This window comes from Jaculus jaculus, chromosome 2, assembly GCF_020740685.1.
Source record: "Jaculus jaculus isolate mJacJac1 chromosome 2, mJacJac1.mat.Y.cur, whole genome shotgun sequence".
NCBI lineage: Eukaryota > Metazoa > Chordata > Mammalia > Rodentia > Dipodidae > Jaculus > Jaculus jaculus.
The window spans coordinates 45,677,010-45,689,151 of record NC_059103.1 but is presented as its reverse complement, the minus strand read 5'-3'; the positions used below and the strand labels follow the sequence as shown (position 1 = coordinate 45,689,151).

General features: G+C 39.8%; 1 protein-coding gene across 1 annotated transcript in view; it reads left to right on the top strand.

The window, feature by feature from the left end:
• The window catches only part of Setbp1 (SET binding protein 1), a 404,432-nt gene that overhangs the window by 360,179 nt on the left and 32,111 nt on the right, over positions 1-12,142 (top strand). The window contains exon 5 of the mRNA XM_004656502.2: positions 7,510-7,680. Coding sequence (XP_004656559.2) covers positions 7,510-7,680 — 171 coding nt within the window. The remainder of the gene's footprint in view (positions 1-7,509; positions 7,681-12,142) is intronic.

Here is a 12,142-nt window from a genome sequence, read left to right as displayed (position 1 = left end):
TACCCATTTTTTTAAGATGAATTTTTGCCCCTGTGTCTTGCTTCTTGAGCAGAGCACTGGATGTATTCAAAGTGAGTTGAGGTCTTCAGGTCCTACTGGCATATGGAACTTCCAGGTTCCTCAAGAATGTTGAACCCATAGATGAGGACAGCCTCTTGGAGCTTTCTGAGATTTCATTTTTAATTCCTGATTAAGAGAGAACTCATTTGGCCTACTATCTTGTTGGTTTTATCAGTCTTAACCACTTCTAAACAATCTCTGTGAAACAGACATCACAATTTCCATGTGTTTTTTAAATCAGCTATTCAAATGATTTCAGAATTGATGATTTTAAACCATCTTTATAGTGTTCTGTTTATGGGAGACTTTGCCTGGATTTCTTCTCTTAACATTCTGACAAGAAGGAAAGCTCATTTTACACAAAATTAATATTAATAAAGCCAGTGTCTCTGACTGAGCAAGTTGTTTGATGTCCATGGGCACCTTGCTGGAAGCCCTTCCAAGCCATGACCCCTGAAGACATTTACACTCATGAAGTATGCCTTTTACAATTTGCTCAAAGGTGTCTTGCCTTTTAAAAGCTAAAGACCTGGGCTGGAGCCATAGCTCTGCAGTTAAGAACACTTTCCAATTAGACATGAGAGCCTCTCATTGTGGAGATCCCCAAGTTGGACATCCCAGATCCCAAATAAAAAGCTGTGTATTTGCATATATGTCTGTATCCCTAGTCCATGAGAGGCAGAGATCAGAGCATCACTGGGGCTTCCTAAGAGACAGTAGCTCTGTGTTGAGGGAGAGATCCTGTGTAGGAGAAAGAAATACACAGATGAGTGATAAGGGGAAAACATCCAGCATTCTCCTAAGGCCTCCACATGCATATTTTTGGAGTGCACATATCTGCACACACATGTATACACATCACACACAATACATACACCATAGTCTACCTGCTCTACATACACACACACAAACACACACACACACACACACACACACACACTCACAATGAGGGTCCATAGGGATATATTCACTTGGATGGCATGACTTTTTTAATTTGCATAAAGATGTCTTATGAATTGTAGAAACTCTTCCCTTTATTTGCTTTTTTTTGCATGTGTGATACACATGCACCTATGTGTGCTCATATGTGAGTATGTATTCTTGCATGCCTGTGTGTACATGTGTGTGTGAAGGCCAGAATTTGATTTCAAGTGTCTCACTTCATCTCTCTCTACCTTATTCTTTGAGAGCATCTTGCTAAGTCTAGAGTTTACCAATCTGGCTAAGGTTAGTTAGCCTCAGGGATTTCCTGTCTCCAGCCTCTCCAGCACTGGAATTATAGGTATTCATCACCATGTCTGGCAGTTACATGGGTTCTGAGGACCAGGTTCTCATGCTAGCATAGTAAGCATTTTATCCACTGAGCCATTTTCCTAGCCCTGAGGGTCTTCCTATTGATAGTTAAAAATCATTAACATCAGTTCTTGTCCTTATATAAACTAATGGCAACCCTTACACCATGCAGAAATCATTAGAACATAACTCTTAGAAAACAGAAGCTCTGTTATGACCAATGTTGCATTCTTGATATAATAGATATTCAATAATAGTTGTTTAATTAATGAATAACATAATGCAACAGGAATAATGCTGTTATTGATTGCGGTACTGAAAATTATTATTTCACAAATCACAAGGGTTTCTGTAGCTGGGTCCAGTTTTTGCTGTAATACAGAGTCCCTTCCTTGGTTATAAGTAGGTTCATTTGTGCCTAGCACAAAAGAACAATGACAGAATTTGAATGGACAACTGACATATTAAAATGGGATAACAATGATTATTAAAGTTTTCAAAAACAGAAGCCAAAGTATTATAGGAAAATGAAAAACATTAAATGGAGTCAAGAGACATGGATTTTAACATTGTTTCATCTGCATATGCCTGTGGTCTTTGGCACATTATCTGGTCTTCTTTGCTGCCATTTCCTCATGTATGAATTAGCGGTCTCACCACGTAACTCTGATCACCCATAGGGATGCCATAAAGGGACAAATAACATAATGTATATCAAAGCTTCCTGAAAAATTAAAAACAACACTACTTAATTGCTCAATAAATCTTAGTTCCTCCTTCATACACAACTCTGCATTCTGCTCCACAAGGACCCCTGGGAGGTGACCCAAGAGACCACTGATCCCATTAGCATCACAGTGTCACCATGCCAGCATGGGTATCAGGAGCAAACCTGCATTTACAAGTTTTAGAATTTCAAAATTAAGTAAGCTATTCAGGAAGCCTATATAAATCATGTAGTACCTGCCAGGTATCTCTCAGCAATTGATATCCCAAAATGAAATCCATGACAACTCCCTCAGCTCTTTTACTTTCAGGATGCTATGTGGAGAACCCACCAGTGAATGGGAGGGTCAAGGTTCTGTCGCCTTTCCCAGCTGTGTGACTTTGGAGCAATCATATGACATTTCTGAATCTCCATTTTCTCATCTAGACAAGGGGAGTAAACAGTAGCCATCCTAGAGAGAATATTTGCTTTTATTTCCCAATAAAGAAATAAGATAAAGTAGATAGCTAAGTTTATAAAGCTTAAACCAACATTCAAATGACTCTAAGAAGGGGATGGTTTTTATTATCCCAGGTCACAAAGCTCATTAAAGAGATCCTGGGAAAGTCAGCCAGCATAAACCCTGCTTGTCTGCCATGACCCTGGTGACTTTGAATAACCTGGGAAGAGGTAAATTGAGCAGCAGCTAGTACTTCAGAGGAAACAGAATCAAAATATTGAAGCTATTGACTCACCCTTAAGGCAGTAAACAGTGCTTTGGTCTCTGACCTTTTCGCATCCTGGGGCAGTCAATAACCTGGCCACTAGATGCAGCGCCTGCCATTGCTTTTGATTTGGAGTAGTTTAACCTTGAACTGAGCTCCAAGTAACCAAGGCAACAGGAAGTCAGATTCTTCATGGCAGGGGTAAGAATCCATAAATCAAGTCCCTAATGCAAACATGGTGTGCAGGTAGCAGTTTGAGGGGATAAGTGGAGTGAGAAATTACCTTTGAAAATGAATTGACTATCCCTTGATAGGCTAGAGCATGTTCAAAGATTTTTTTAAAAAAATTATCAAGAGATCAATAGGTGATAGCAGAATATTTCATGTATGTTGGTTCAGCTTTTTAAAAATTTCTTTACTCTGCTTTTAAGTTATGAGCAGGTGTTGGCTCCACAGAGTCACTCAACAGTGTTATTTCCTCCTTTACAAACACACTAGTCTCCAAATATGCAAGCCTTAGTACAGTGTCTCTTGTGATATAACCTAGGACTGTTCAAACTTAGCTACCAATAGTCTTCTCCAGGCTGCTTACTGAATATACATGGAGACCTCTGGCCAGACCCAAGGCACGCTGCTTCTTCGCAAGCCTCCACTTCTCATTGGGCCAATCTGTGAAAGATTGTGTGTGTGTGTGTGTGTGATTTCCTGTCCCCCTCAAAAATCCTCTTCCTATTAAAAGACAGAGGAGCAAGGCTCATTCTGAAAGAAACTCTTACAATGCTTCCCACTTTGGCCCCATGGACCATCTGTTGTCTCCAAGATTAAGGAAAACAGTCTTCCTTGGACCAACTTCATAGAGCTATCTCCCAAGGACAGTCACTTGTTCAAGGCTCTCCCCACCTCTGCTCACAGATAGATAAAGTGCTCTAAGATTTGCCTTTGTCTAAATGTTATCTAATATTCTTGTCTATGTGTGTTATTTCTGAGGTTGTTTCTGTGGTTCTTTCAAACTTCAAAAATAACTGAAAAAAAGTTGGGGCTTGTTTCCTTTTTCTTTTCCTCAGCTTGTTTTTAAAAAATTGAAAAGCTATATTACAATCCAGAATTTCCTAAATGATCTAGTTTTTGGATGTGGGGAGAACTTAAATGGTAGCAATCTGGATGACTGAGTGCTTTAAGTGTCATTTTATAGCATATAACATATTCCGTATCATCAACACTTGAGTGGAGAGGTGCACCCAATAGAGGTATGATCCAATCAGCTTTAATGACATGATGTGGACTGAGACTAATTTAGATTGTGAACATTTGTATGAAAATGGGTGCAACTAAAATGGTTTGAAATCAGTTTATTCCCAAGTGAAGATTAAATATTCCTCTACTAATCCTGTTCATTGCCTCCATTCCCCATGCATGTCATAATTTAAACAAAGAAGTACCTTCCAAACCTTTGACCATAGAGAGAAACCTGGCATCAGTAAGGTTTCCAGAGGAGCAGTTGCCTAATAGAAAGCTAATGGCTTAAGAGTTCCAGAGTGAACCAAGCTACATCTGCCCACCTCCAGGAGCAGGATATTGCCATAGGCCTGCTTGCAAGCAAAATGTGGGGATTTTATCCAGTTCTCACCTGCTCTCCCTGATATCAGCCAGCTGCCAAACTCACCCATCACTTTTCAAATGCGCATCTCCTGATGCACACCTAGATTTTCTTCCCTAAGCTCTGTTTTCTCAATGGAAAAAAAAGAAAAGAAAATGAATGCAGGTTCATGGTTTTTATTTAACTTTTATCTTTGTTGGGGGAGGCTATATGTGAATATGTTTGTGTGTAAGTGTGGACACCCTTATGCTAGCGTGAGCATGTGGAGGTCAGAGGACAATCTGGGATGTCAGTCTTTGTCTTTCATTTTGTTTGAGGCAAGTTCTTTTGTTGTCTCCTGCGGTGCATGCCAGGCTACCAGCGAGTCTTCTGACTCTGTTTCCCATCTTGCCATAGAAACATTGGGATTACAGACACTCAAACTAGTGTGTCCAGTTTTACATGGGTTCTGAAGATTCAAAACTAGGCCATCACACTTGTGTGGCAATTGTTTTACCCATCAAGCTATTACCCAGGTTTGTTGTTTTAAAAATAGTAGTGACTGGCCACAGTGGCTCATACCTATAATCCTAATATTAATGAAAACAAGGTAGGAGGGCCATCTCCTGAATTTGAGGCCAATTTGGCCACAAATTCAGTTCTAGGACAGCCTGGGCTACAGAGGAAGAGATCCTATATTAATTAAACATTAGTAGATGAAAGAATAATAAATATCTCTTCTCCACCAATCTTTCCTGATGCCTCTGTCCTTAGAATAATCCCTGGTAACTATGCGGATGGATCTCCTGGTAGGTGATTTCAAGAGTATTAGATGCTGTGTTTAGTCTATCATAAATACACCCTCATAGCTTACTACCTGGCGGTGCTGTACACACTTGTGTATATTCATGTATGTGCCTTGCAATCCTTCTACCATAGAACTTGTTAGTTATCTCTCTGCTTATGGAAAATTAGTTTATAAGCTCACCAAAGAAAAAATAATTTTGTTATGCAAGGTATCTGACCAGGATGGAGACAAGGCTGAATGAAGGAAGTAGCAGGTAAAACCACATGTTAGTGTGGCTTTTCCCTTAGAAGGTCACAGGTACATTTCCCAGGTGTGATAGGAAGACTTCTGTGTCCTCAGCATGAAGCATGACCAAGGTGATCCTGGCTTTAGCATTTTACCACTGGAAACTTCTCAACACCAACATTAAGAGCAGAATGAATTTATTCCATTTTCTCTAACACTCTCACCTACCTGTCCCCTTCATGTGTAAAACAAAGAAAATAATAACACCCAGAAGTCTTTCTTCATGGGGTAGCCACATAGTCTAAGTGCAGCTGATATCATCTACTGATGAGATAATGGTGCTCTGAGAATTGACGATATCCCTCATATTTGTTTAGGGTAGCAAAAAAATGGCAAGAATGACTGTGGAGAAGGAGAGATGGCTCAGGGGTTAAGGTGCTTGCCTCTAAAGCCTAACGACCTAAGTTCAATTCCCCAGTGCCCACTTAAAGCCAGATTCACAAAGTGGCACATGCATCTGGAGTTCATTTGCAGTGGTTAAAGACCCTAGCATGCCTATTCTCTCTATGCTTATAAAAAAGAATGACCTTGATAAAGCCCAATTTGTTGTTGTGCTTATCAACACATAGCCATTTGGCATGGATTAGACCCCCTCAGGCTCTAGGCTTAAATGTGGTTTGTAACTAGAGATATAAACAGGTGTCATGTTACAGAAGAGAACCAAGCCTTTGCTGGCTCAAACTGCTTTGGAATAAATAATAGATTAAAACAATCTCTATATTAGTAATAACATAATAGCTATTAATAATAACATGTTAGTAATAATGGCATACACTTACATAGTGTAGATATTGCCATAGACATTTTTATAAGCACTTTGCACATAATTGACTCACTGGATGCTCAAAACAACCCCTACAGAATAGTTGTGTCACTTCCCAAATCAAAGTTCAGAAACTATACTGTAGAAACGCGAAGTTTAAAGCGTGAGTAAGTCAAGCAACTTGTCTGGATTCAAGATTGGGAAACAAGATTTCAAAATAGCTCACATGAGTCTAATAGGTTTCATATATACTAATCACACTTGTTAGATCCAGATACTCAAAAGCTCTCCAAATATGCTGCTCTTTAGCATAGTGACTACTATTATCCAGTAGTCTCCACAGAGCACTTCCTCCTTCATCCGACTTGCTTTATCATCATCATCATCACCATCATCACCATCATCATTTTGATCAGCATGTGTTTTCGTGCATGTGTACAGCATGCACTATTCAAATTCACCTTTCTTTTACCCGCCCAGCCCTGACCCTTACTCATTTCTTACAATCATTATTCAACATTAAGGTCAATCTTTTGTAAATTCCACATATGAAAGTTAATGTATACTAATACTATGTATGCTTAATTCTCTTAATATAGTATTTTAGCCCATAGATTTTTTTTTCTAGAAATAGCAGTTTTATTCTCCTTTATGTATAAATGAGTACCACATCTTCTTCATCCATTCAGCCATCCATGAGCACCTACGCATGTCAGCCTGTCTGGATCATGCCCATTCCCCACCTGTGGCTTTGCACATGCTCTTCTCAGCACCACAAGTGCCATTCCCTAAACTTCTTCTCTGCGGAAGCTCTGAAAAGAGTTGCCTCTCCTCTCTCCATATTAATCTCTATAGCCTTAGACTTCTACACACAAGGCTGTAGGCACTGGTTGCCCAGTGTTTCCTTCTCAAGTAGTCTTCTGTCTACAACTGAGTGAGAGGGTGATAGTCAAAGTGAATTCTACTCCAATCAGCATACAGTGCAACGATGAGCTTTTTGACACTCAGGAGGCTCATGGTTACCTAATGAACACATTTATGATAACATATGGTTAGGTCTGTATGTGCCCCCCCACTTCCAGGAAGCCAGTCTGGAATGCTATAAATCTTAACCTTAGCTACAAAACCATCACTAGCTTTTTTTTTTTTCTCATGTCTTCTAAAATTTTATTCTTTTTTGTGGTAGAAGGAGGTTAGATCACTTGAGTGTTTGCTCAGATTGCTCAGATTTTATGTTGCTTTTCTTGCTGTTACTTCAAATCAACTCTAAGTCCTAGTGTTATTGAATTGCAGGAATGCCAAGCCCCCACTTAAAAGTGGACCAGATGGCAGCACACAGTAAGAGCGAGGTCTCTGCATCCACCATGATGACCAGGAAGAAGCCAGCTGCAGTGGACAGTGTCACAATGCCACCCGCCCCTGTGTTATCCCTGCTTGCCGCATCTGCAGCCACGTCGGACGCAGGTGAGCATGTTACACATGATTTGGGACACCACAGTGCCACAGTGAAGATGGGGACTGAAAAGGCACTCTGAGCATGTTCTGGTGAAAACAGGTCTGAGGTCAAAAGTGCTGAGCATGGGTGCTGTTTCAGCACTGGGTTTTCCCGTGCAAGAAGGTCTAAGAAAGTAGGATCAACTGGAAACCCAGAAGAAAGGTAGTGACAAGACTTTCCACCTTATTCTAATGCTGTTCAGGCGAGAAGCAACTAATTTGTAACAGTATTCGTTGTTGTTTATCAAGCCTTAGCACTTACTAGACCCTACAAGAAGGTTTTTGTAGATATCATCTCAGATAACGTACAAAGAACTCTGTAACATAAATATGTGTACCTTCTTTTCAGAAATGGAAGCTAAGAGTTAAGAAACTCCTCGCCATAGCAAGCATGGACAGTTAGGATCCATCAGCCCATGCTCTGTCCTGCTGAATTTCACTACCGCCTGCATACATCGTGGTTGAAAGACAGTTATTGCTGAACCTCTTTAAGGCCACTAGACCTTTTACATAACTCTTTCCCCAATGACTCAGTAGTTTCCAGAGTCCTCGCCAGTAGATAAATGCCTTATTCAGATTTCCACAGTCTGTCCCCTTTCTACCTTTTCCCTGCCCTGCTTCCCACACCACCTCACACTAGCTCCAAGTCAACTTCATTTCTCCAAAGGCATGCCTGCCACCAGGCACCCTAATCTTAGATATGGCTTGACATCCTTGCTCAGGGACAGACGTACTTCCTATTCATATATTTTATATCTTCAAGGCCCAGCCAACCATAGCTTGTGAAAATGTCCATAGTTCCCAATACATTTACCACATTCTCTTAGGCTAACAGACAATGCCTTCTACTTGTCCTGTGTAGTAAAATTAAGTATACTTCTGCTGCAGAATCTGCAACTTAACATCTTGCTGTCTTTATGGTATTTGTTAAATAAATACATAGGCAAAGCCGGGCGTGGTGGTGCATACCTTTAGTCCCAGCACTTGGGAGGCAGAGGTAGGAGGATCACTATAAATTTGAGGCCACCCTGAGACTACATAGTGAATTCCAGTTCTAGAGTGAAACCTAACCTCGAAAAACAAAACAAAGCATAGGCAAATTGGATAAGCATACTGCAATATTTAGAAATGTTTGCTATGATTAGAAGCCCAAGTAGAAACTCATTATTGGTATCCATTCAATGCTTATCTTCTCATTCAGCAGGCTGCTGTGAGAAAGGACTCAACATGTCTATACTCCTGTCCTCTTCAGAGAAATCACTGATAACAAGACAATGATCCTGGTTAAAATAATAAAAATTCTTTCAATAACACTCCCCAAATAAGTTCATAAAAATGTGGGCAGGTGTTTTGTGAGAAACAACCTTTTTGTTGGGAAGTGAGTGTAGGAATGCTAGCTCCCTCCCTTTTTCCTATTTTTCATAATTTTTAATTGACTAGCACATATAATCAAGCCTTGAAAGAGAGAGAGAGAATTCTACACAACTTATTTTCCTGTGATGAGCTCTTAAAATGTCTTGAAAACAGTATTCACCCCAGTCATTTGGGACGTCTTGCTGAGAAATAATGAGATAATGATCATACTTTTTACATACATGATGTGAAGTAAAGAGTTCTTGGTGGAAATAACAAGTAAATGATGCCATTTAAAAGAAAAAAAAAAAAAGCCAAAGGAAGAAAAGTCACAGAGGAAGGAGAGAAAGCCTAGATGGATCAATAGCACCTGTGTGAAAGTTGCAACAGTCAGGAGAAGCCATGTTGAGTATAACCTGACTAGAGTAAAAGATTTGTGCCTTGGTCTGCAATATTTAGAAATGCCATTCTAAAGATTGCTTATTAAAACTTATTGTTTAAGCACTGAGACCTCCCCTTACAGATTCAGAAATTTGTCTGTATTTCTACCTTTGCTTGCCAAGCATAGATATTTCCCAGGAGCCAATGACAGGTGACTCCAAGATTCCTCTATCTTCTCTTCCAGTTAGTTGTGAAAGATGCCATTCTGAGAATCGCATTCTTATGTGGGCTTATTTCCTCTGCTCGCACCCAGCAAATAATTTGAAAATATGTCACGCAGACAGAACAAACAGGTATTTGACCCCCCAGTACTCAGAGCTGAGCCAAAACCCTCTTACTTCAGGATACATGAACAAGCTGTTTGGTTTTGGCAGTATAAAAATGAGAACCCCACGAGAATTTCACAGATTTGGTTCATTTCCAGGTCTCAGGCTCCAAAGCAGAACTTTTGGGGAGAAACAATCCAGAGATTCTCCCCCTTCCCCCCAAGTGCAAGAAGCCAGGCCTTCCCAAGATTTCACTTACCACAGATAAATGGCTTCCCACAAACCTGGGAGAGTTGGGAACACACAGGTTGGGCCTGCGTCCAAAATTCTGTTCTACAGGTGGAGAAGTAGATGCCTCCTGAGATCCAAAGATCCGCCTGAGGTCACACAACTGGATTGGAACCCAAATTTCCTGATGTACTGATTGATTTTCAGTGGAACCCTACTTGTATCATGTGCCAAGGCAATTTTCTTTCTTCCTATTTGGGGACCCCTCCTGATTTGGTGAACAATTAAGTGAAACTCATCCTTGGGTATCTATCTAGCTTTTATCCAAACCAAATACTTTGTAGTCCAGCTGTTAATAGCTTCTGAATTTGAATTCATTTAGTGGGATGCTGAGTGAGATCTTTCTGACTAAATCATTCATTTGATTTGTTAATATTTTATTTATTTGAAAAAGAGAATGAGAATGGACATGTCAGAGCCCCTGATTCTGCCAAATGAACTCCAGACACATGTGCCTCTTTGGTCACCTAGCTTTATGTGTGTACTGGGAAATCAATCTGAAACCGTCAGGTTTTATAAGCAAGTGCCTTCACCCACTAAGCTATCTCTCCAGCCCTGACTTGATTTTTGTCTTGGTTAGAGTGCCTTTCTTCATCTTTCTTTATAAGCCAAGTAAATTTAAAATTGCTTTGTGCTTTATGCAGTAATCAGCTCATCAATGTATTGATCTTATTTTCTCATAGGTTATCTCTACAATATAGTTTTAGAGGACCAAATAACTTGTAGAAGGAAAATGGTAAATAAAAGGGGCAGGGGGCGGTGTGGAGGGTTAAACTGACAGACAAAATTAAAGAAATCACTTTGCAGACAAAAGACATTGAAAGAATTCAATTAATAAGAAACTCCTTTCATTTAAACGATATTGAAAGTTAAAACCTCTAGTAAACTCCCAGACATACAGTAGATGCTCAATAAAGAATCTGAGAGAAGTAATGAGTGGGCATATACCCAGTGCTGAACATGGTGCGAGACATCTGAGAAAGGCATGCTGGATCCCAAAACCATTTAGCAATCAAATGGTAAGCATTTGATGGTACTTTATAAGCTGGTAGCAAAAATTAACTAAGTAGTTAATAGGTCTATAGTCTATCAGTAGTTTTCAAAGATGTGATCTTTGGTTACAATTTTAAAATAAATGTTTCCAGCCTGATTTTTAATCAGCATTGCAGTAAGGACGAAGATATTCTAGGCCAAATATTTAAGAGTATGTCCCTCCCAGCTAAGGTGTGTGGGCACAGACACACACATGAGAATGGGAGCTTCCCCCACATTTGTTTGATTTTTTTTTTTCTTTTTCATTTCATAGAGTATAAGACACAGGCTGGCTGTGAAGTTATTGGTATGTAGGAGGAGCAGTTTAGGAGATGAAGAAGAGAGTGGCCATTGTGAACTCCTCAGAAAGAAGGAAGGAGAGGGAGGGATGGCAGCCAGCTGCAGCCACTGTGGCTCCAGGAGGTGGGCCTGTGTGGCCATGTTGATCAGTCACTATTGATCCACTGCTGTCCCTGGCACAGCAAAGGAGTTCTAATTCCAGGGAGGGCTGCCTCATTGCTGTGAGCAATTATGGCTAATGCAGTAAAAGCTTCAATAAAGTTTGTTCAAAGCGAAGCTAATTTGAAACAATTCCTATTATACTTAACCCCAGTAATGATTGAATAACCATATCAGATAATCTTTACTTGAATAAGTTGGGCTAATTTTTTTGTCTTCTACATATTGAACTAACTCTTAAGGAAATCATACAATGTCCAGAAATTTTATTATTTTACTCATGAAGGGTGTGTTTTTTGTTCTTTCCTTTTATTTAAGATTATACCAAATTAATAAGTGGTTTTAAATTGTGGTAAGACATCAAGAAAATAAAATTATTATGGTTTTACACCTCACAATCAACAGTAGAAATTATGAAAATCAAATGTATGTTTCTTGGTGTCTCTCTGTCCCCCCCCACACACACACACCCTGATATTCTATCATTGTAATTCCATTGGGAAAAGTGACACCTACCAAGTATATTATCAGCCTATCTGAACAGCTCACCTTGTAGCTGTCTAAGTGATGTCAGAGCATGGCACTGTTGATTT